At 31.5% G+C, this 26,061-nt stretch overlaps 1 protein-coding gene across 2 annotated transcripts in view; it reads right to left on the reverse strand.

Annotated features, from left to right (window-relative positions):
* The window catches only part of brun (trafficking protein particle complex subunit brun), a 152,251-nt gene that overhangs the window by 94,790 nt on the left and 31,400 nt on the right, over positions 1-26,061 (reverse strand). For both annotated transcript variants that reach the window (XM_085810134.1, XM_035351667.2), the window contains exon 6: positions 6,022-6,152. In XM_085810134.1, coding sequence (XP_085666260.1) covers positions 6,022-6,152 — 131 coding nt within the window. The remainder of the gene's footprint in view (positions 1-6,021; positions 6,153-26,061) is intronic.

Here is a 26,061-nt window from a genome sequence, read left to right on the forward strand (position 1 = left end):
TTATCACATAAAAATTGAAGCAACTTAAACAACTTACATTGAAAGAAATGTTTAATAAAGTAAACAAATAAATATTAAGCCTTTTTTTTTTTTTTTTTTGTAAATTTTATACCCTTTAGATCATAATTGTTCTTTATTTCATAAATTACGGTTTCATATTTTTAATTTTATAATTTTTGCATGCCATCTTACGAGATTTAAACTGATGATCTATAATCCGGAAAAATTGATAATCCGGAATCACTGAAGTCTCGATGAGTCCGGATTAACGACTTTTGACTGTATTTAATGAAACTATACAGCTTTATTACAAGATCTCAGTAGCAGCGATGGCAGTGGCTTTACGAGTAAATAAAATTACAAATCGGGAGAAAGTATTGAGAAACCAAACTTGCAGTAGAACAAAAATATGTGAGGAATGGATATTAGAGAGGCAATCCGCTTTTTTACAATACATGTTATAGAAAATCTTTCAAATGGTATAAGAAATTACTTTTTTAGAATGCTCGACATTACAATCTATAATGCTTATGTTTCATATGATGTAAAAAATGGTACAGACAGACCATTACTTAAGTTTCAATTAAAAGTAATCCGACAAATTGTGGAGAGGGCCATATCAAGAAGAGAATGTGAATTTCAGGCATTAGCTGCACCGATGGATTTTTCCCCCCTTTCAGAAAGGCATTTTCCACCTCTAATTCTTATTGGGAAGAAATAAAATATGAGAAGATAAACTGTTTACTCTCACACTATGCAGAGGAAATGAGCTTCAGGGAAAATATCTTACTTTGAGTGTAAATATTATAATGTAGGACTCTGTGCGGACCCATGCTTCAGAATATATCACACAGAAGACCAATTTTTAAATTTCATTATAAATGTACATATGTGTGTGTGAACGTTCCTGTGTAGGTTTGCTACTTCATATTAAATACTGTAATTGTAGTTTAATAAATCTGCTGCAAGTTTGTTTTAAAATTCCTCATTGTCTACATATTTGATTACAACTGCAAACATCATGCACATTTAAGTTCATAATTCACCAAGCATAAAGGTAAAGCTGAGAAAAAATGATTTGTTTGGAATAAAAATTTATTTTTGCCAAATTTTTTAGCATAATTAGGCTTAGGGAGCAACCACCTGTTGTCTTCTAGAGACATCTTAGTAGCTCAGTGCTGTCTCATAGTGACAGGGCAGTAGATTGGGGGGGGCATCCAGAAAGGGTTAAGTCTTCAAATTGTTAGCCCACTATATACTTTCATATCTCATAGGCCTAAATTCTGTATTTAAATTGAGCATTTTAAAAGCGTTGATACTGCCAGTTAATTGGGTGCAAGTTACAAAGGATTTTACTGTTATATGAACATATAAAGTGCTTAATTATAAGCATTTAATTATAAGAAATATAAAATTCCTTATAATTAATTAAAAAATAGATATATATCCATATAGATAAGAAAATGAAAAATTAACAAAATATTTTTCATCAGGAAAAAAACACAAATTTAACTACTTTACATTTTAATGGAAATATAAAAGCTATGTTCAACAAGGTTTAAAAGTATCAAACAAGTTACAGAGCAGATACTTAAACTGTAAATGCTGCAATGAAAAATAGCTACCCCTCAGTCAATAATAAGAAAATTTACTTCAGATTTTTATCAACAAAAAAATTGGTTAAAAAACAGAAAATAATTAATATGATTGAAAATTCGGGAGAAAATAAGAAAGCAATTATCAAAGCACAATGAAAGAAGCTATCACTTCTTTAACACATAACAAAAATTCATATAAATGTGACATCACTATCATACAAAGGAGAACATTCCACAGCCAGCATGAAAAAACTAATCAAAAGAATCTAAAAGCTGTTCTATTTTAAGCATACATTTTAGACTTCCATTAATGAGCCTGATCTGTGACTGAACAACCTGAGTTATTGAAAAAGTGGCTGTTTCAGTAATTAACTTAAGCTATAATTCTCCACTCCCCAAAAATGATCTATTTCTAATCCCCCCCCAAAAAAAATTTATGAGTGAGAAGACTTCTAAATAATGAAGAATCAACCTCAGACAGCATTCACATAATAAACATTTCCACTACAAGCATTCAATTAACAACAGAAAAACTTCACAACATTGAAAATTGAACAAATTTCCTTTAGAATACTGTCACAAATAACACTGTATTTTACAGTTAGTTTAAATGTTTTCTTTTGTAAATTATATTTAGGAACCTTACTTAATTACAGTTATAAACTTAGAAACATTTAATTTTAAAATATTTTTAATGACTTTTGCAATATATGCATGTGTATATATATAGCATATATTATATACCAGGCATGGCCAATGGCTTGCAAGTGCACGTGGTTCTTTGGTCCCTTAGGAAACATTCACACTTTATCTTATGGCCAAAAGTGCCAGAACATAAACTTTGTTGCTAAGCAAGTTCAGTTGACCTTGCTGCATACAAAAAAAGGGAGGCATAAGGATTTGTCAAAATGTATTCAGCTTTCAACTTTGTGCTAAGATGACATAAGCTTACTAATCACAGCAAAACAAAGAAGCTGAAGATCTGTACAAAAGCAGTCATGAATCTGCAAATTTATATTCCTTGACAGTTAAGGCCTTGCTCAACATATGTGAACAAAGCTAATGCCTTTATGTGTGTGACAACTGCAAAATTTACGTAAATTACATTCTAACGTTTTTATATGCATATTTATGGTTTGAAGAACAAATTTTGCTATGAGAAAGCTTTTGACCAATCAATAATTATTTTTTAATTAAATTCTGTATTTATATATGCAAGTTCATGCACTTATTTTTAAACTGAGAAACAAAGGGCAAATATTACATATGAACAAATTCCGTTTTTTTAATGAAAGAGTTTTGTTAAATTTTAGAACACATTTATTGACTCTCAATCTGCAACATGTTCTCCATTGTCAACAAACTATTGCCATTGATAGGATAACATTTCCACCCCCTCTTGATATGAATTTTTTATAGACCTTTGCAAAAACTTTCTACATTGTCGTCTGATGAAAATTGTGCAACTGCCAAAGAAAATTGTGCAGTTGCCAAAATAAATGGTAGTTGCTTGAAGCAATATACAGTAAATACAGTCAAAAGTCGTTAATCCAGACTCGTCGGTACTTCAGCGATTCCGGATTATCGATTTTTCCGGATTATAGATCATCAGTTTAAATCTCGTAAGATGGCATGCAGAAATTATAAAATTAAAAATATGAAACCATAATTTATGAAATAAAGAACAATTATGAACAAAATGAACAATTATGATTATCAAAATTTACAAAAAAAAAAAAAAAGCTTAATATTTATTTGTTTACTTTATTAAACATTTCTTTCAATGTAAGTTGTTTAAGTTGCTTCGTTTTGTGTGATAATACTTTCTCTTTAATTCTATAAACAGACATAATTTCTTGTTCAGTTACAAAGTTCCGCTGTTCAAGTCCCGTAATTGCTGTGCCGAGATTACCAACTAACTTGGCAATCGAAATTTTTTTGTTTTCACTAACCTCTCTGTCACCTTCTTAATGTCTTTATCTATTTTTTGCAGCAATTCCACTTTTTGTTTGATGGACATCGAAACATACTTTTGTTTTGTAGATCCTTTGGGAGCTCAGCATCGGAAATTCTATTTGACATATTTGAAAGTTCAAGTTTACTTTTATAAAATTGCTCTTACAGTCTGCAAAAAATAATAAGCCGGATCCAACTCGAAGATTAAGGAACAACTCAATCATCAACATTAACTGAAATAGATAATTAGATAATTTTAGCTTATACCGTCCGTTATACATAAAACGCGCACGCGAAAATGTATCCTGCGCTTGCGCACACGCACAGTTGTAAAGGTCTTATGCACACGCGTAAACGCCTATGCGCATGCGCAGAAAGTTTTTAGCTTTGAGGTCCGGATTATAGATCATTCCGAATTATGGGTGTCCAAATTAACGAATTTTGACTGTATATGAGGTACTGTACATGCTCCCAACCAAACTGTAGTAACTTCCTCCAAGTCCAAACAGATATGCGAGATCTTGCATTATAATGATGAACACAACTCCCAAACAGTTTAACAGCCACAAGCACTTTTCTTTCACAACACTGGAAAAGCAGTTCAGCAGTTGGTAGAACACTTCTATATCTAATGATCTAATGACTGATTCAATGATAGTTCTCAAAAGATCCTACCAAACCCTCTGAAAACTCACCACACTTAGTAGAATCTATTCTGGGTTAGTCCTTTGATTGCAGTGAATTTTGGAAATTTATCTAGCCTACAAAATCCTGCCTCATCTGACATTTTTGCAGAAAAAAATTCTTATTATTACTTACCATCTGATGCAAAAATATAGAAAACTTACTCTCCTCTCCCCTTAGTATCCATTTTACTTAATTAAAAATTTTGAAGCATAAATCTATTTTTCCAGTATCATCATATCAACCTTAAACTTCTATGGTACTTCTGCTGCAAAATGCTTGTCATCATTCTACTATCCTTCTCAACAAGTTTTTGTCTTTCAACTGCTGAGGTCTTCCTGACCTTTCCGGTCTTTGGACTACCTCTCACTGTTCTTTATATATGCCAATTATTCTTTGATGTGCTTCACTTCAATGTAACCTAGATAAACCCACAAAAAAGACAGTGCTGATAAGCTCATTTTCAACTTTCATTCAATCCTCTTTTGCTTACATGTAACACGCATCTTTTACAGATATAACATTTGCAATCTTATACTGACCCGTTACCTAATAATGAACGTAGATAAAAAGTTTCCAATTTCAAAAGTGTTAATTTTTTTTAAATTGCACAAAGACAACTATAATTTTAATTTCATTTTTGGTACTTGAAGAGACACTATTTTTAGAATAGACAGCAACTGCTATGATATACCAATGACATATTTCAAATCTTACCTAATATTATAAATACTATGTATAGCTGTAATTTGCATTGGAAAAAAAAGACATATATACTGATTCAGTACGAATCTCATTAATAAATTATATAATTTAAGGCTAGATTTAACTCCATGTGTTGGTTCATGCACACTGATTGTGTGTGGAAAATGAAGCTATTTTTTTAAAGGCCAAACCCCCCCCCCGATAAGATGGAAGAAAACTTTAAATTAATTTTCAGGTCTGAAACTTTAGGCATGTTCTCTTCTGAATTCAATCACTTGCTTCACAACTGTAAAATGTGTATTGGTTAAGAACAAAATTCCCTAGGCCTAATTTTTTTTAATTGCATCATTATTCTTCACTGTAAACTAGACAATTTAATCCAAGAAAAGTCTTATATTGATGTGACTTCTCTTCAAGTTAACTGTTAAAATCTATTGACAAATAAAATAACGAAAAAAAATTAAACCAGTTACTCTCTGCAGAAAGAGTACCAAGAACAATGCACAAAATTTTAAAATTTCGGCATCATAGGAACATATTTTGTTGAATAAAGATTACAGGCAACAAGAATTATTCATTCATGTTTATAAATAAGCACACTTATTAAAAAACATGAAATCCGTGTTAATTTATTCCAAATGTTTCTTTGTACTTAAACTGATATATGTTTGCCTTTTGAAAACTAGTTGCAGCTCTTGAATATTCTTGAAATTTAACATGCAGCTCCTACAGATGAGAAGTTTGATTAACCCTATTGTGCATAGGAGTAAAGGGTAAAATAACATACTTTAACCATTTCAAAATTATTATACAAATGGATATTTCTGGAGAAAACGTTTTTATAGCAATTACGTTTTATCTCAAACTGAAATAAAAAAAAAAAAAAAATGGAAAAGCAAAACACCTCTAATAAACATGTTACATAAAAACAGCAAATGTAATAACTTTAAAAACAGTCTGCTTAAGAATTTGTATGTTTTAAAAACCTGCAATGAAAAGGAAATGATGAGCAATAAAATACTATGAAACATTTGACAAACCTACCAAACAGGAAAAGAATGTGTGTTTTTAAACTAACCTTTCCATAATGTGCAATAGCTTCTGCATACTTTTCCGAAATTTCTTCAAAACTAAGGATGTTCTTTCCATGATGTTTGTATTCATTACCATCAATACCAACAGGCAGACTTCTACTGGCATTAGAAGGAGCTACGGAGAATAATAAATACATTTTAGATCAGATATAAAGCCCAGCCCCTGCACTCATGGCCCAAAGTCCAAAACAATGCATGATAATGAACATGTAATATATAAAGTGGTATTCGAAAACATTGTATTAAACTTCTTGAGGCCCCTAGACAAGCTATAAATTAGGGAACCCATTATATAAGTTGCTTTTAATGAAATCTTAAATAATGCCATTTACAATTTTATTAATAACGGTTACAGATGAAAACGTAGCAGACAAAATCATCATGCAGAAAACAACACAAGGTGAAAATGTCAGGGTACAAAATATCATGAGAGAGAATAAAGCAAAGAAAAAAAGGTGGTATAAAATATCATCATACATAAAGCGGTTAAAAAACTTTGCAGTTTAAAAACATTGTCGTCAAAAATATCGTGGTAAAAAATAAAGCATGTGCAAATCACCACATGATGATAACATCACAGACAAGCATTTTTCAGCATTTAAAAGTAATAAATGCATACTCACATATTGATTTGAGAGTGCAAGAAGGAAACTTAAGCATTTAAAAATTGAAAATGAGTAGAAAATTAATGCAACATACGCTAAATAGAATTTTAAACTGATCTAGTTAACCAATAAATCAATCTTTTCTTTTATAAAATTTTACTGGTAATTTTTCATGAAAAATACTGTCTAAAAAAGAAATGAAAAAGAAGATAAATAACTGCATGAGGTTACCTCTATAAAAATTGCTTAGTTAATTATTAAATATTTTTTTCACATTTGTTAATATATTGTTTTAATAAACATTATATCTTCTTCCGTTTCCATTTATTCTTAAAGTACCATTAACATCTTCATGTACATCATGCAATCGATTACTGAAATTTCCGAAAGAAAGGCCACATCAGCGTAAACATCGCACTTGAGAAAAATGGCAGGGAAAAAGACTAAAATTATGCAGAAATGCTGCACCAACATAAATGCTGCAATAAATTGAATTTTGCATGACATCGTCAAGGACCTTATAGACAGAAATTCTTTATCTATGTCCTGATATATAACACAACAATTATGAAAAATGCATGAAATGAAAATAACAAAAAAATAAATTACAGGTAAGAAATTTTGAAAATATACTTATATTTAACCACTAAAGAAGTCCACATTTGTAATACACATACTATATTATAAAAAATATCACAACGAGATATTAAATTTGGATGACAGAAGGAAATTTTAAATTTTACTTACAAAAAGAATTAAAGCAATCTGTACATCATATGAAGCCATCAAAATCTGATTCTTCACTATCTGAATTAAAACGATTTATCAAATCCTGATCTAAATAGTCCTAGTCTTTCAGATTGTCACATTCATCCTTTTAGCTTACAGTCTTTTTATTCTGAGGATATAATTCTAGCTTCTTTGAGAACTGCTGTTATTGATGATGTTTTCACTGATTTCCACGCACTTCCTACCCACTTTGCAACTTCTTCATAACATGTTCTACGTATTTTGCCACTTTTGGTATATGTATGCAATCCTTCACTCATTCAACACTCCCATCACTTTCGGACTTCAGCTTTGAAGGATTTATTAACTGACAAATCTAATGGTTGTAAGATTTTTGTCACACTACCAGGAATTATAGCTAATTCTACGTTAGGTCATAGACAGTTTTTGACATCTGGTTTTCGTTGACTCAAGTAAATAAGAACGCATGGAATCCATTACCAACAACCCTTTTGGTTGGAAAAAAGATCCTTTATAACACTGCCAAACCTTTTTAGCATCTCATGCCCGATTGTTTCGCACATCCCTCCATTCTCGCTTGCACAACTAATTATGTCACTAGGAAAATCTCCCTTCGGAATAGTTTTACTTTTAAAAATAATCACCAGCTTTAGCTTGTCATCGTTTACAACACAAGCTAACACACATGTAAATGACGTTCTTTCCTGCTCTGTCGTAAACATGGATACAGTTTTTGCACCAATTTTATCAACAGTTCTGTTTGCAGGAGCGTCAAAAGCTAATGGTGTTTCATCCATATTTATTACCTGTGATGGAAGAAGTTTCTGTTTGTCAATAATATCTGCTATATATTTTAGAAAAGATGCTTTTTTATCCGGCCAGTCCATCGGTAATTGTTGCCCAACTGTTGTTATAATTCGCACAGAATTTTCTTTTTTCTTTTTTTTTTTTCAGAAATCTGCTACACCAGTAAGGCTCTTCTTTGAAATTATTTATTTCATTTGTTTTGCCATAGATTTTGCTTGTAAGCAAATTTTTACAGTCAAAATTGCCATTCCCTTTTCTCGTTGCACCTTTAAATCCAGTTTGCAAGGGTGTCCTCTAGTTTGGGCCACTTTTTTTACAGTACCACTTCTGATATATAAGACAGTAAATGTACACCATTTTGTCCATTCATCAATTTATTTCTACTTAAATAATCTCTCAAAAATTTATACACAACCAAACAAGTTTATTCTACCAAAATAAATAATGTTTTATAGCTGTTGCCACTTTACATACTCCCACCTTTTGATAACAGGATTTTTATCAAAACAAATATTTAATTAATCTAAAATATAACCTAAAAATTCCATTTTGAAGTTCAATTAAAAGTCTATTTTAAAGTTCTTGAATCTAGAAGGCACCTTTATAGCTCGACAACTTCATAATCTAAATAATTACACGCATCCAAATAGTCATCAAACGTTTTGCCATCTGGATCCATAACTGGTTTAGGAATTATATTATCAAATAAGGATTTCTTTCTAAACTTTATCCTTCCCTGTGTGAGTTGACTCAATCATTTCTTTCTTTACCTGTGACTTAGAATAAATCTTGGAATTTGTAATCTCAACACCTGATGTTTCAGAAGAACTTTCTTCAAGTTGTTCATCACATTTACTTGATCCAATCCAATAGTCCCTATCTTCATTATCTAGTTCCTCATCATATGGAAATTTGGGACATTCTTCTTGAATAGCATAATAATCATCATTAAAAAGCTCTTTTATTTTCTGGTCAAGTTTTTCAAGATCAAAATCACTTTCAGTATCATTTTTGTTAAGGTTCAATTCATTTTGACCAGGCACTTCTTTCAACTTTAAAAATTTTTCTTTACGTTCTTTTCTCTTTAAATACTCCCATCTTTCAAATGTTTTAGATCTTCTATTTTCTGCTCTTTCTTCCTTTATATTCTTTCAATGCATTCTTCATGCTTCTTCTTTCTTTTATTATAAACGCATCCGAGAGAATCTTCAATTATCCTTGGATATCATTTAATGAATTTTGAATCCGGCTCTTCAAATCGGAAAATATACTTACATTCAAACAATTATTGCCTTTTTATATCTTTTTCATCATCACTTGACGCTGCAATATCTGTTTCTTCATAAGTCAGAATCTCATCATTTTTATATTTTCCTTTACACTTCTTATCTAAAATAAAATCTCTTAAAAATTTCTTATTCTCCTCCAGGTTTGGATCATTCCTAAACTTCTTCAAAAAGGACATTTCTTTCTTAACTTCTTTTTCTTGACCTTTCAAACATTTTAAATAGTCAGCCTCTGCATCTTCTCTTAAATTTGCTATAAAATAATCGTTTATGACCTTATCAATTTCAGTTCTAGATTTCAATTCAAAGGGATCTGTAATGCCAATGACTTCTAATTCCCAAAAGTTTCTGATATCTTTATTGTGAATTAAGAGTTAGGTAACAACAGCAGCAATACAATTTTCACCTCTAGTTGTTGGCGATTTACCCGTCAAAACCCATCCGAGCAGTGTTTCCAAGCCAAAAATGCCTGTACTTAATTTCTGTATTTTTCCTGTATAAATATTTCCTGCAAAGTCTGAGCCTATCAAAAGATGAATCTGTGGGTTGAGACAATCAACACCTGTGATATAAATTCCCTTTCCAACTAATTCTGATATCCAAGGTCCTTTCTGTAGACTAGGTATAGATCCACAAATTATAGGCTGATCTAACACAGGAATCTTGCAGCTATAACCAGTATGCAGATTCTCAACATTTATTTTATAACATTTATGATTCATATCAGACGTCCTTCCTCCAAACACAACATGTGTTTATTTTTTATGAGCTTCTGATCTTATTCCTAAAGATTCTACTGTTGATTTTAAAACATAGGAATATTCAGATCCAGTATCGATCAACGCTCGAAGATGAAGTTTCTTTCCTTCATGTTGAATAGCAACCACTAAAGTTTGAAGCAAAACTCTTCCTGAAGTGAATGTTGAAGAAAGAGTGCTAATTTCACAATCTTCTTGACTGCACTCGACAGAAACTTTCGATTTTTGCTTAACCCTTTCAGGACGGGCGTCCCATATATGCTTTTCCTAAGAACGTCTCTTACAGCCGGGCGTCCCATCCATGCATTACTAGAGATTGCATTCAGAGGACGAGTGATGAGTAATCGCATTTTAAGCTGGAACGTTTTTCTGAAAGCCACTAGATGGCATCCTATGTCCATTACTTTTGAAATGAACACAGTTTTAAGTTCCTGACCTTGAGTTTGATATATTCTGCTTGACTTTGGTATTTTACTCATCAGCTCTTGCGAGGGTGGGGGAAGGGAAAGTGTAAACAGAGGTGAGCTCTTTAAATTGCTGCGTGCTAATGAAAACATTTGCGTGTCTGATTTATATCCAATTCCTTTTTTTATTCTATTTTTTCCTTTACTATGTACGGGCTTTTAGGGTTAGTATGTGGACTACTGTTACATTTTGCATTGCCCTGTAGATATATTTCCGGTTCTTCTCCTTTTTATTTTGGAAAGCTTCACCTCCAGTCTATTATGGCGAAAAGGCGCTATTTATCAGAGGAAGAATACCCTCTTATGGTCAATGACCCATTTATTAACGCAGATGAGAGTGATGATTCATTTTCTAAAGAGTTAGAAAGTGATACTTTTTCTAAGAGTTAGAAAGTGATACTTCTCCGTGCTTTGAGATTTACCAAAGTCTTCATTTTACATTTTGTTACTTCTTACTGTAAATAGTCTTTATTGTGTTGTTTTATTAATTTAAAACTTAATTGATGGATTTTATCAATTAAAACTTTGGAATAATTTGAATAGAGCTTCCGAAAATTATTTTACAAGATAAGCAATTTTTTAAGTATATTTTCATGTAAAATAAAGAAAAAAATTTTATTAAGTGCTAATTTTAACATATATACTAAGAGCTCAAGTAATAATCTAAAATGATACAAAAAATTACGATGCTAGAAGCGAAACTTTTTTCTTCTTCTGATTTTTTATATAAAATTAGGGTTAGCGATGCAACACCTATGTCCTGTATAGTAACTGCCTTCGATTCCCTTCTGTCCCACACGAGCGTCTTAAACAAAGGTGTGCCATTGTGAAAAGGTTACATTCTGCACAACAAACAATGTAATGCTTGCCACCACAAAACATGCATAGAACTTTACTTTTACAATTTTTAGCTTGATGGTTTGTTTTCAAATACGTAGAGCAACATTTTTTCTCTTTCATAATTTTCAATTTTTCATCATGACTTAAATTTTGTGCTTTGTAGAAATCTTTGCTTTGATGAGATTTTTCACAGAAAATACAATTTACAACATTATTGTTATTTATTTCTTTTGCTCCCAAGAACAAGTTGCTTGCAGTAGGCATAGTAATATCTTATCTATCCTTATGAACTTTTCTATAGGGATCACTTTGCTAGAGTTATTCTTTCTTCCCCTTCGACCTCAGCCCTTAGAAAATTTAAAAGTTGGCTCAGTCTTGCACTATATGATTTCTCTTCATTTACCGAGTTTCTCAATGAAACTCTCAACACGTCTTCTGGAATACACGACTCCACAAGGGCGAAGAGCATTGCAGAACATTTGTTCGAGGTCATCCCAATGGATTCTAATGATCTGAGATGGGATTCAAGTTTATCATATAATTGAGTGATACTAAGCCTTGATTTGGTAGCATTTTTAACAGCCTTGATTTGGTAGCATTTTTAACAGTTCCTCATGGCCAAATCTTGCTCTGAGGCTTTCAATCGCTTTTGTATAATTTTCTGCCATAGGTGGATAGCTATCAACGATCCCTTTCGCTCTTGTAGCTGGCAACATACACTGCATTTAATATTAGAAGTCTTCCAATTCCATTTCCTTATGATCGTGAATTTGTTTAAACTGACTACAGAAAAACAACCAGTCTTAACTTCACCGCTAAATTTCATTAGTTCAAGTTTGGGACGTTTTATCTTTGATTTCTCATTACTTGATATATTCCTAATTCAGAAGTCAAACAACAAAAATCAGCGTTATATTTACAAAATTCAATTTTCCATTTCAAAAACCAATAATGCTGATTTTTGTTGTTTGACTTCTGAATTAGTATTTATTCGCCGTGTTATTGTGTCTTTGATATATTCCTGTTTGGTTGTGATTTACTTTCTATAAAAGAATTGACGCAAACTATAGCTTTATCAAATTTGACTTTATATTCTTCTACAGATTCAAATTTAATCTTAACATCACTTATTTCTATATTTCCATCATCAAACAGAGACATTAACCCTTAACTTCCTACTGTTGCATTTCTGCAACATATGATTTATTTTAATTTAACAGACTCAATATTTTTTTAATTACCTACAAATCACTTATCTAAGAAAAAAAAGATTACTGCAACAAAATACATGCTAATTTTGTCACTAGATAGCAGCACATTTTTTTCCAGAAATCACAACAATTATAAAAATCTCTGTTGCCTCAAGAACTGTGTTTTTGCTATAAAAAGAATCCATTATATTTTATGCTTCCTCTTGTTTATTGACAAAAACAATTATCAGGTAAGAAATTTAAACATTTTATGTTCATTTAAAAGTAATTTTGATTTTCTAATGGAAAAGGTTTGAAAGAAATTTGATTTTAATTATATGTTGCAGGTCTGCAACATTGGTCTTTGGTTACCATTTTGACACGGCCAAAACGCGTATGAAATTGCTACCCAAGATGAAAATAAATGATGAATACCCAAGATGAAATTGCTAGATATATGAATAATTTGGACAAATTAAGTGATTTAAGTGAGGATGGTCTTGAATATTCTGCTGCTGATGTTCATTTTTTACCTGATTGTGTGTCATCTAATGATGATTTGGATAGCGACTGTGCAAGTAGTGTTGTTTCACAAAATACAATTCAGTATATAAAAAAATCCGATGATGATGATAATAAATTTGATAGAAATATTTCAGTCAGTGTGTGTGTGTGTAATTATGGCAAAGACTCGAGAGCTATCTGCCTACGGGGAGGGATGCCTTTGTGGAGGATTTTCTAAGGGGAACTGGCTTGTATACAAGCTACACATGGAAAAAACGACCATGCAGCCAGCCCCGTTCGTGGGATTCGAACCTCAGACCGAACTACCAGTGTTCAGCGACTTTACCGCTCGGCCGCTAGTATATTTCAGTCAGAGAACTTTTTTTAAATTTAACTATTAAGAATAATAAAACATTGTCAAAGAATATTTTATGGAAAAATCAAAACAATTCTTTGATTGAAGAAGTAATAAAATTCCATAGAGATGACATACTCTCAAGAGAGAAATTACGGATTTGGACACTACGTACCAATTTTTTAAATATTTATAGACGGAAGAGATCATAAGTAACATTTATGAAGACAGCAAACGATATGCTATTCAAAAAAATCCAAGTAAGCTTTTGACTATATCAGAGAATGAAATAAATCAATATTTGGATATTTGCATTTATGCATCTCTAGTTCACCTGCCAAACTATAGAACATACTGGTCAGAAGAGATTTGATCAAATTAAAGAAACAATGAAGAAATCTGAAAATAAAAAAAAAATGTAATGAATTTACAAAAATTCAAATCTGAAGTTGCATCATGCTTATGCAAAATGGGGTACAATCGAAATGCTAAAAGAGGAAGACTTAGTAATACTTCAATAGAACAAATGTCTCAGACTAAAAGATGCAAAGGGACTCCCCAATCTGTTCCATGTAAGGACATTCGTACAGATGGTATAAATCATTGGCCAATATGATCATAAAAGAATACGGTGCAAGTTTCCAAACTACAAGAGCTACACTCAAACTGAGTGCGAAAAGTGTAAAGTAGGGGACTTTTTACAACAAAGTCAATAACTGCTTTAAAAATTTTCATTGTATGTAAGGCTAAAGCAATTTATAACAATGAATAACAAAATCCTCATATAAAAGTTTTGTAATTTTACAGCACTACTGCGCAATGTTGCACTTCTGCAACAAACAAAAAAATGACTGAAATTCAATTTAAAACTGCTCAATTTTTTTTTAAAAAATTTTCCCTTTTATTATTACTTAAGAAGTAGCTAATATAATTTTTTCATAGAAATTTTAAAAATTGGGAAGTTAAGGGTTAAACTTTTATATGTCTTAGTAAATGATGTTCGTAATGGAGATTACTTCTTAACAAGATGCTCCATTGCAAACACAAATTCAATTAATTATTTCTTATATAAAGTACTCACCTCTTATATTTAATCTCACCTCTCATATTAATATTAATTTAATTTTGCTATAGATTTCTGGCATGCGTAACTTAAGATATTCTGAAAATTAAGAAACACCGAGCAAAAGTATGACTTTAAGAAATAAAAGACATTGGCCAATACTTTTGTTCTAATTTCTAATATGAGCCAGTTTCTTTTAAAACATTCTTATCTAACCATATTTCCTGAGTGACAATCCCACAACAGTTGTGCAGGACCCATGACAACATACCTTACCTATCGACAGACAGAATAATCTTTCTACTAGTTACTTCCAGAGAACACTGCTACAAAATAATTCACCATGTATCAAGAAAGAACAAGAAATAGTTCAACTTATTTCAATGAATAAAAAAAAATAAATGTTTACTAAAGAAAATAAATTCATGTCAATGGAAAAGGCTAAGTTCAGTAAACCTTCTTTAAGGTGACCATTTATGGTTTGAAATTATTTAGCCTTTTATGAAAGCTGGTCATCTTAGAAAGATGAGATTTAATACCAGTTTCATAACTATACTGGTCACTTATACAAGTGTTTGTCTTAGGAAGATGGTTCACTGTACATTATAATAGTTCAGTAAATAACTAACCCACACAATATATAGTAATAATAATAAATAAATAAAATAAATAAAATATACCCACAATAATAATAAATAAAATATACCCACACAATTAAATAATACATTTAAAAGAAATGTCTAAAAAGTTAAACAAAAAGAATCTTCTTCAAAGCAACCACTCAAGATTCCAAATCTTTAACCTTGTGTGGATATGGTCATTCATCTTCCAAAATGATTGAGCCCTTACTCGTCGCAAAATTTTGACAAAATTTATTCAAAAATCATCATTTTTTATTAATGTTTCTTAATGCTTATGAAATTTTAAATAAATTTATATAATAAACACCTATTTTTCGTTAAATTTAACAGTTTTTTTTTTTTTTAAATATGTAAAATTTTTTATTAACTTACCTTGTTTTACTTTAAATTTGGCTTTCCTGTTACAACCAATCTAGGCAGAAAAGCTTCAATACAGACCTTTAAGATTACATGTAAATTTTGGAGAGAGAAAAATCACGTACATTTAAATAACGCACACTATTATCTGCAAATAGTGATACTTTTATTCAACATCAAATAATGGCTGTAATATTTTTTCAAAAATTGAATAATTTTTCTGGGTATGGTAAAGTTTGAAACATGATATGCACAGCCCTACATTGAAATCACTACAATAATACCTTGTTTTTCTCCTAATTCATTTTCCACTTGCATTCTTCTTTGATGAGCACACTTTACATTCTCTGGAAGGGTTTCCTTTTTTCTTTTTTCTTTTTTTTTAGATGGTATAGGTTCCAAAAATTGTTCAAATAAACGATCTGATGACACTTTTCTCGATGGACGACCTCGTCTTGAAAAACTGATAAAAGTATGATATTTGTCAATTATTTCATCGATTAAATCCAGTCTAAACTTTAAACGCCACTTTTTTTCCCCCTACTTTTTTATAAACTTGAAAAGCTTTGAAAATGGCTTGGCCTAAGAGGTGAAAGAATATTTTTTCCCCACCATTTCTTGCTACTTGATAACTAGAAAGGTAAAGATCCACACTTCCCATTGTTTTATTGTAGTCAATTACTACCTTTGGTTTTGTTTTCAGTTTTTTACTTTGGGTCATTACTTCAACATTTTCAGAATCATGAAAAGATGATGACATTGTTATTGTTACTTTTGTCCTTCCATTTGAGAGCAAGGATTTTGCCATGTCTAAATAATATAACTTCGTCAGTTTTTAATTTTTAATTTTTCAATGCTAAAGGTAAATCCTTTTTGTTTTGTCTAACAGTTCCAATCACATCTGTTTGATAAGTCAAAAGGATATAAAATAATTCTGGTGTATTATAATAATTATCTATGGTGATGCAGGAGCTTTGTTTCAATAATGGCATCATCAGAGTCATAACTTGAGAAGGTACCGAGAGAGATCGCAATTTAGGATGAAACAAAGTACCTTTACTGTATATATAATAAATGACCATATATAACCAGAACTAGATTCGCTTTAGCATGTATGTTTTGATACCAAATTTTGCTTTTTTCAATGGTATGTATTGGGGTCAAGATAAACTTCCTTTGTACAACATCAGCGTCTCATCTATGATAATATATCTTTCTGGAGTAATTGTTTTTCTATATACTTTATTCAGATGCTCACGGATAGGCCATATTTTAAAGAGTTTGGGGTTATGATGATTTCCTGGATCATAAGAATCATTGTTCACAAAATGCAAGTATTTTTTTATTTCACAGTATTGATTATATTTATTATTTCACAGTATTGATTATTGTTGTGTAATTTGAAGAAAAAGGCTAGAGGGCGCTGTTGCTCGCTTAGTAAGAGAATAAAGTTTGTTCATGTTGAAGGCGGCGGCCTAAGAATACGCTCTGTATATAGTAATTAAAATATTGTTTAAAATGTAAAAGTGTTAAAATTAGTAAACCCGCTGAACCACCATCATCTGATTTGAAGATGCACAAAATTATTAGATGGTGCATCGGCCGGGAATTAAGGCTTTGTGAAGATTTTAGGTGTTCGATCCAAGTGTTTCGATTTCAATGGATATTTCATATTCAAGTGACAATGGAATTCCAAATAAAGGTAGGGTAATCTTAAATTAATTATTTAGTGATTATTTGTAGTGCATTAGTAAGTATTTATTATTGCTGTCGTGGGTGTATTTAAATTAAATAAAATGGAAGAGAAGTTAGATAGATTGAAACGTAAACGTTCCACATTGAGATTGTCTGTTACTAGGTTAATTAAAGTGATTGAAGATAAATTAAAAATTGAAGGGGAGGAAAATTCGATTAAAGAATTACGAGAATTGTTTGAATTATTAACCGAAAAGAAAAATAATTTAAGAACGCTTGATGATGAAATACAAGAGTTAATTGATGTTAACTTAATTGAAGAAGATTATAGTATAAGCGAAGAATACAGTGACAAATGTATAATTGCTTGTAGTCAAATTAAGCAGTTTCTAGGTGCGATTACCGCAGTACCGCCAGCGAGGAATCCCCAAAGTTCTGATTTAAACCAGTCTAGTGGTAATGGAATTTTGCATGTAAGTTCCAGTTCTAGTGGGAGTAGTACGCTGAAATTACCAAAATTAATGATTGATAAATTTTGGGGAGACCCCAAACAATGGAATGAATTTTGGAATAGTTTCGAAAATTCGATACATAAAAACGAAACGCTTTCAAAAATACAAAAATTTGTATACTTAAAAACATTCTTAATGGGACAAGCTTCGAATGTTGTGTCAGGCTTTGAGTTAACAGAAAGTAATTATGATAGATGTGTAGCATTACTAAAGGACAGATATGGTCGAAAAGACCTGATCATTAATTCATTCATGAATAAAATTCTCAATTTAGAAGCTGTTAAAAATTCTGCTAACGTAAAGGCTTTACGTAAATTATATGACGAATTAGAAGTTTCGATTCGTAATTTGGAAACTTTAGAAGTAACTTCTGGTTCATATGGACATTTATTAATTCCAATATTATTAAAATTAATTCCGGACGATTTAGTTTTGGAATTTAATCGGCAAAGAGGATCGAAAGATAAAGTTGAAGTTTCGGAATTAACACAATTTATTAAAACGGAAATAGAATGCAGGGAAATTTCAAATCTAGTATTAAGCGGAAGGAAAAATCCTGTGCCTCCGCGAGTCGATCAATCAAAATATGAAACTAGAAAATATGTAAAAAATACACCCACGGCTGCATTTCATACTGCAGTTAACCGAAAATGCATCTTTTGTGATAATTTGCACGAGTCATTTAAATGCGAAGTGAATGTTTCTGATAAATTAAAGAAACTAAGATCCGAAAACCGCTGCTTTTCTTGTTTTAAAAAATTCCATACTTCAAAAAGGTGCAGAAATAAAACTAAATGTAATAAATGTGGCGGTATGTATCACAATGAATCGATTTGTACTAATGAATCCCTTGTAAACAAAAAGTCGGAACAAGGTTATTCCAAAAATGAAACTGAATCTCTGACTTTGAATTCTGAGGAAAGAAATAAAGTTCAAAACTTAAAATTGATTGCTTCTGTTCCTCAAGGTGATAATAATAATGACTGTAATGCCAGGGAAATATTATTACAAACTTGTACAGTTTATGCTTGTTCTAAGTATAAATCAAAATTAACTAGATTAATTCTTGATCAAGGCAGTCACAGATCCTTTATAACGAAAAAATTGGCCGACCATTTAAAACTTACTCCAATCCGTTATGAAAGACTTTCTGTTTATTCATTTGGTGCGACGAAGGCAATGAATCATTCCTATCCGGTCGTTGAAATCGAAATTCAGAATTGGAAACAAAATAATAAAATAAAAATTGAATGTTTGATCTCGGATGTTATTTCCTCGGCGTCCATCAGTGTGCTTAGTAAACAAATTGCAGACTTCATGGAGCATATGGGGTTGCAGATCGCCGATTGCGCAAGAAAAAATAACATAGATGTTGAGATATTAATTGGAGGGGATGAATTCTGGAATGTAGTTTATTCTGAAAGAATTAAAATATCTGAAGGGTTGTACGTAGTCAGTTCTGTGTTTGGTTGGGTTGCCGCAGGAATCGAGAAAAATAAAACAAACAAAAATTGTTCTGAAAATTTAGCGGTAATGACAAACACTGTTGTGTTGAAAGATTTAAAAGGTTTTTGGGAATTAGAACATATGGGAATTAATGATTCTGATGATTATTCCGATATTGACTGCGAAATAGTAGACCAGTTTGAAAGAAATTTGCAGTTTAAAAACGGAAGATATGAGGCAAATTTAATCTGGAAATACAGTCCAAATAATTTAGGAAATAATTTTGAGGTAGCTAAGAAACGATTCGCAAACCTTCACAATAAACTAAGTAAAACTCCGGAGATTTTTCGGGAATATAAAAATATAATTGAGAACCAGATATTAGAAGGAATTGTGGAGGAATGTCCAAATAATGATACAAATTTGGGATATTTTATGCCGCACCGAGCAGTGATACGACCTAGTGAAACTACTAAGGTAAGAATTGTGTACGATGCTAGCTCAAGGACAGAGGACACGAATTCGTTAAATGACTGCCTTGAATCGGGACCTAATCTAAATCCAAATATACTAGACATTATGTTAAATTTTCGTAAGTTTAAGATAGCGTTTTGTGGAGACGTTGAAAAAGCCTTTTTGATGATAGGAATTGCTGAAGGTGATAGAAAATTTCTAAAATTTCTTTGGTTTAATGAAAATAATGACTCCTTTAAGATTATGCAAATGTGTCGCGTAGCTTTCGGTTTGACTATATCTCCTTTCATTTTGGCCATCACTATAAAATATCACATTCGAAAATATAAAGATAAAATGCCGGACAGTTTCCAAATGTTAAATTCTTCTGTCTATGTCGATGACCTATATTTTGGAGCAGGAACGGTTGAAGATGCATATCGGTTATCTGTAGATGCGGTTAATATATTTAAGGATGCTGGGATGAATTTCAGAAAATTAAGAACTAATTCTAAAGCATTAAACGATTTATGGGTCTCAGATGGGATTAAGGAATCAGACAACAAATTAACTAGTGAATCGAATTTCTTAGGCATGATTTGGAATTCCATTGAAGACGATATAAAGTTAAATTTAAAAAATTTAATTGACTTTTCTACTGGAAACGATTTTGCTACAAAAAGGAAACTTTTTCAAAGCATCGCCCAAATATACGATCCATTTGGATTTATTGCACCCTTTGTTATTCGGGCAAAAATTATTATGCAAGAAATCTGGTGTTCCGGTTCTGACATGGATGAGGTCCTTCCTGCAGAGATTAAGGACAAATTCAACATTTGGCGGGAGGAACTTAATGATTTAACTGAAATATCGATACAGAGAAATTTCTTTGATGACGATCCAATGAATATAAGCCTTCACCTATTTTCGGACGCTAGTCCTAAAGCATATGGGGCCATCTCATATTTCAGATATTGTACGAGTGATTCTAAAATTAAAACTTCCTTTATCATGTCGAAATGCAGAGTTGCACCTTTAAGAGCAATCACGCTTCCTCGTTTAGAGTTAATGGGAGCACTCATGGCTGCTCGAATGTATAGATATTTGAAAAAATTGTTTGGTGATTTAATTGAGGATGTTTATTTTTGGAGTGATTCCGAAATTGCCATTACTTGGATTAAAGGTTCGCCAAATAATTGTAAACCATTTATCGCCAATCGTGTTACAGAAATACAGAGTATATGCAACAAAAAATTGTGGAACGATTGCGAAGGGAAACAAAATCCTTCCGATTTACTAACTCGAGGAATTAGTGCTCGGTCACTAATTAAGAATGATTTGTGGTGGCATGGGCCACACTGGTTACGTTTTCCTATTGAAAACTTTCCAAAACAAAAGAAATTAAAACCAAATTCAGAATCGTTGGAGTTAAGAAAAAGTATTATTTTGACTGCACCTGTAATTAACAATGAATCCCCAATTTTGCATATAGAAAAATTCAGTTCTTTAGGAAAATTACTTCGAATTACTGCCTATGTATTTAGATTTATTGGGAGGCTTCGGAAAAGGTCTACAGGGAATGGACCTTTAAGTGCTTTTGAGATTAAAGCAGCTGAACATTATTGGGTAAAAATTACGCAACGAGAATCCTATCAAGCGGAAATAATTAAGTTATCAAATAAAAAATCAATTCTCGATTCTTCCATCTACTCGCTTAATCCAAGGCTTGATGAGGAGGGAATTCTTCGGTTGAAAGGTCGCATTCAATTTGCAGATTGTCACGAGAATTTAAAACATCCTATTCTATTACCCTCAAAATGCAAGTTTACCGAGTTGATCATCACGGACTCGCATGAAAGGGTATTCCATGCTGGAGTTAATTCGACACTAACTCAGATCAGAGACAAATATTGGATCATTAAGGGAAGACAGCGTGTTAAGACTATCATCAGCAAATGTGTGATATGCAAACGATATAGTGCTCGTCCTGGGGTACAGGATATCGCTCCACTTCCTCCAGACAGAATCCAAGAGTCGCCTCCATTTGCTGTGACCGGGTTGGACTTCGCCGGTCCATTTTTTACGAAAGACAGGCAAGGTAAAGTTTACATGCTGTTGTTAACGTGTGCGGTCACTCGTGCCTTATATATAGAGATAGTAACTGATCTCAGCACTGAAAGTTTTTTGCTAGCTTTCCGAAGATTTTAGCTCGCCGAGGACTGTGTACCACCGTGTACTCCGATAATGCCAAGACTTTTAAAAGAGCTGATAAAGAACTAAAACATATTTTTAAAACTTTGAGTGATTCATCTGTGAAAGAATTATTTTCTGCTAGAGGCATAAATTGGAAATTTATTATTGAGAGGGGTCCATGGTGGGGAGGGTTTTGGGAGCGTATGGTACGAACCATAAAATCCAGCTTGCGAAAAATTATTGGTCGATCATCCCTTACTGTGAAAGAGCTTGAAACAGTGCTCATTGAAATCGAGGCAATGATTAATTGTAGACCAATTACCTACGTGTTTACCGATCCCAATGAACCTTCTCCACTAACACCCTCTCATTTTCTGGTTGGTAGACGATTGCTATCTCTGCCTGCTAATAAAATAACATCAAATAATTTGACTGGGTCAAGAAATTCAATTATTAAACGATATAAATACCATCAAGATATTTTAAATCATTTTTGGAAGCGTTGGAGATCAGAGTATCTTTTTAATCTGAGATCTACCAATATTTGTCCTCCACACTCTAACGCATCTCAGTTTAAAATCAACGATATTGTCTTGATTCATGACGACAAACATCCCAGAAATCTTTGGACAATAGGTAAAATTTTGGAATTAATGCCAGGCAGAGATGGTAAAATAAGATCTTGCATAATTAAAACACCTACTGGTACCTTAAAAAGGCCTATACAATTGTTATATAATATAGAACTTAACTAATGTTTGTATTTTGTATTTTTAGGTTTGATTCTCCTGACCTTGCTGATAGGTATCATTTAATGTTTTGTAAAATTTTATGTGCTTATAATTATGTATGCATGTTTGTTATATTTAACCATTTCTCCAGGATTTATTGTCGAAATATTAATTGTATATTCTAGAATATATTATTGAAAGATGAACTCCCCACCGAGTTCAGGTGGAGAGTGTTGTGTAATTTGAAGAAAAAGGCTAGAGGGCGCTGTTGCTCGCTTAGTAAGAGAATAAAGTTTGTTCATGTTGAAGGCGGCGGCCTAAGAATACGCTCTGTATATAGTAATTAAAATATTGTTTAAAATGTAAAAGTGTTAAAATTAGTAAACCCGCTGAACCACCATCATCTGATTTGAAGATGCACAAAATTATTAGAATTATATTTATCTTACAGAAAAAGGCAGTTTCTACTGATATTTTCTTAATACATGCTTTCTTCGGGGTTTTTTTATAATACCTTGTAAAACTGAAAGCACAAGGAACAAATGTATTTCATGTGCCAATATGGGTTATCATTCTCTCTACCTTTCAGTTTCTTTTTCCCAACAGCATTACCTGATTGCTCAGCATAATGATTAGTCTCTGTTCCAATTACATCCACTATTTCATCATTTATAAAATGCTCATAATATTGTAAAACGCCTGCACTGATTTGAAATGAAATATTAAATTTAGGCAACAATTTGAACTGAAAACGTGGAGGACAAATATCTGGGACATCCAGCATAACTTGGTTTCATTGTGGCCCTGATAAAAGTTGAGCGGGATCACCACTGTCTTCAGAATCAAAAGCATTTGAAAAAAAGCAACCTTCTGCATCACTTCCTAATTCTTCAAGACTTAAATCCTGTTGTTCACTTGAACTACTCATTTTAGAAACATTAAACAAGAAAAAACGATAAACACTGAAACTGCATCCTTTCAAAATAAAAATAGTCTGAAAAGGAAAAAATAGTCTGAATCTACATACTACTGTTATCTAATCAAATTTCAAGTATTATGCTGCCATATGTGTAAATAGAATTGATACGGGCATGATAAAAATTGGTATTCCCTTGACTTTTTATCGCAAAAGCAGAGCCTGTATGAGATAGAGACAAAATTTATTCATATTAGTTGTCTGTATGAGAGACGGCACGATGAGTAAGGAGTTAAATTCTATGTTTATTTCTGTTCTCAGAAATACTGATCATCTTAGGGCGATACCAGTGTTTCTGAGAAGGGTTCACTACAACCATATTTCATTTTTAAAACAAAAAAATCTGTTTTAATTTTCTGGGTATAATTTTAATTCAGAATCTTACAATTACTGATATAAAAATGAACTAGTTTTTAGTTAATATTCCCCTTCTGAACTGACCACTACTGCCCAAACAGTAAAGGTCACTGAACACTGGGTTTGCAACCCAGCGAAAGAGATGGATGGATGGGATTTTCCATATGTATAACATGAATATGAGCCAGCTCCCGAGCAATTTACGAAGGCATACCTCCCCTCAAGCAGATAACCCTATAGTGTGCTTTGGCATTATCCAATAAATCCAGCTGATTTATATCATAATTAACAAATCAAAATCCAAATAACTGATTGCACGCCATGCATGAAAATGTAAACGGCACTTTAAATGGAAACAAAACAAAATATAGCGTATACTAAAACAATATCAGACTGACAAATGTGAAAGAAAATAATTTGATAATTAGCTAAGCAATTTTTATATAGGTTACCTTATTTATCTCCGTTTTTCTTATCCACTTTAGACTATATTTTTCATTTAAAATTACCAGTAAATATTTATAAAAAAGAAATTCAATTTATTAATGACATTTATTAGTTAGCTAGATCAGTTTAAAATTTTATTAAGAGCATGTTGCATTAATTTCCTACTCATTTTTAATTTTTAAATGCATAAGTTTCCATCTTACTTGTCCAACAAAAATTTATTAGTTAATGCAAAATTATGAAATATAAAAGTAAAAATATTCCTCTTTCCTTCTTGCACTCCTAAATCCATATGCGAATATGCATTTAATACTTTTAAAGTTTGAAAAATGCTTGTCTGTGATGTTATTATCATGCATTGATTTGTACAAACTTTTTTTTTAACCACAATATTTTCGAGAATATTGTTTTTAAACTGCAATGCTTTTAAGCCGCTTTATGTTTAGCAATGATATTATGTACCACAATGTTTCACGATGTTTTAGAACTGAGATGTTTTCTCTTTGCTTTTTTTCTCCACAATGTTCTATATCACAACGTTTTCTCCATGACATTTTCTTCCGCAACATTTTTGGCGGCGGACACCATTAATAACAGAGAATACGAAGACTAATAGAATAATAATTCTACACTAATCAGTTTCTGTTATAATTAAAATGATAAAAAATACCTATAATTACAGACATCAAGAAACCTTTAAAATTTTGGTATTTTCATTTAAGAAATTAAAACAATAATATCTCTGCAATCTAAACATTTGAGAATATCTTTTTCAAAAATGATAAACAAACAGACCTTACTTTTTAACTTGCTTTAAAACACAGGAAAGATCTATCCTCCTGCATTAATTACAGGCACAGTTAAGCATGTTCTTTAGATTTAAATATTCAATAAAGGAGATAAAATGATGTTATTTTACTTTTTCATATCATTTGAGTTTTGCAAATTTTTCAAAATCAACGTCATTGAAGTGTTTTTTTTTTGTTTGTTTGTTTGTTTGTTTCACTTGTTTATAAACCTATACATTCTTTAAATCTTCAAATTTTGTAAAAAGAAATTTATATATTTAAATAAATTTTTTGGTATTTTGTTGTATTTCATATAAATTTTGCTAAAAATTTTAAACAAATACTATAGAATATATTTATTTCAATATATGTTTAGCCATTTAAACTGATACCTTCATCAGTTCAGTCTTCATCAAATAATATATTCCATTTTACATGTCTTCCTCAAGTATTAGCCTTAAAATTTGACATTGAATATTGCTAATGCCTCATTTTCAATTTCACAGATAATTATTTCTAAACTTAGCTTAAAAAATGTTCATCTTTACTATTTCAATTAGTTCATCACACATTGCTACATAATTCCTATTTTTCTTTTTTAATTAGAAGCTACTGTGCATCGTTATACCTGTAATTATATCCAGCTTATAATCTATAGTATTTAATATTGCCATGAAACGTAAGTGCAGGTTTTCCTAAAATTTTTAGTTGGAATGAGGTTTTGAAATACCTTTCTCTAATACTTTTCCTTCAAATAAAAAGTTTGAATGCTTACATCAATATGACTCTGTACAAAATTTCTTGCT

This window comes from Stegodyphus dumicola, chromosome X2, assembly GCF_044657685.1.
Source record: "Stegodyphus dumicola isolate Sdum_Otavi_A_Nest chromosome X2, ASM4465768v1".
NCBI lineage: Eukaryota > Metazoa > Arthropoda > Arachnida > Araneae > Eresidae > Stegodyphus > Stegodyphus dumicola.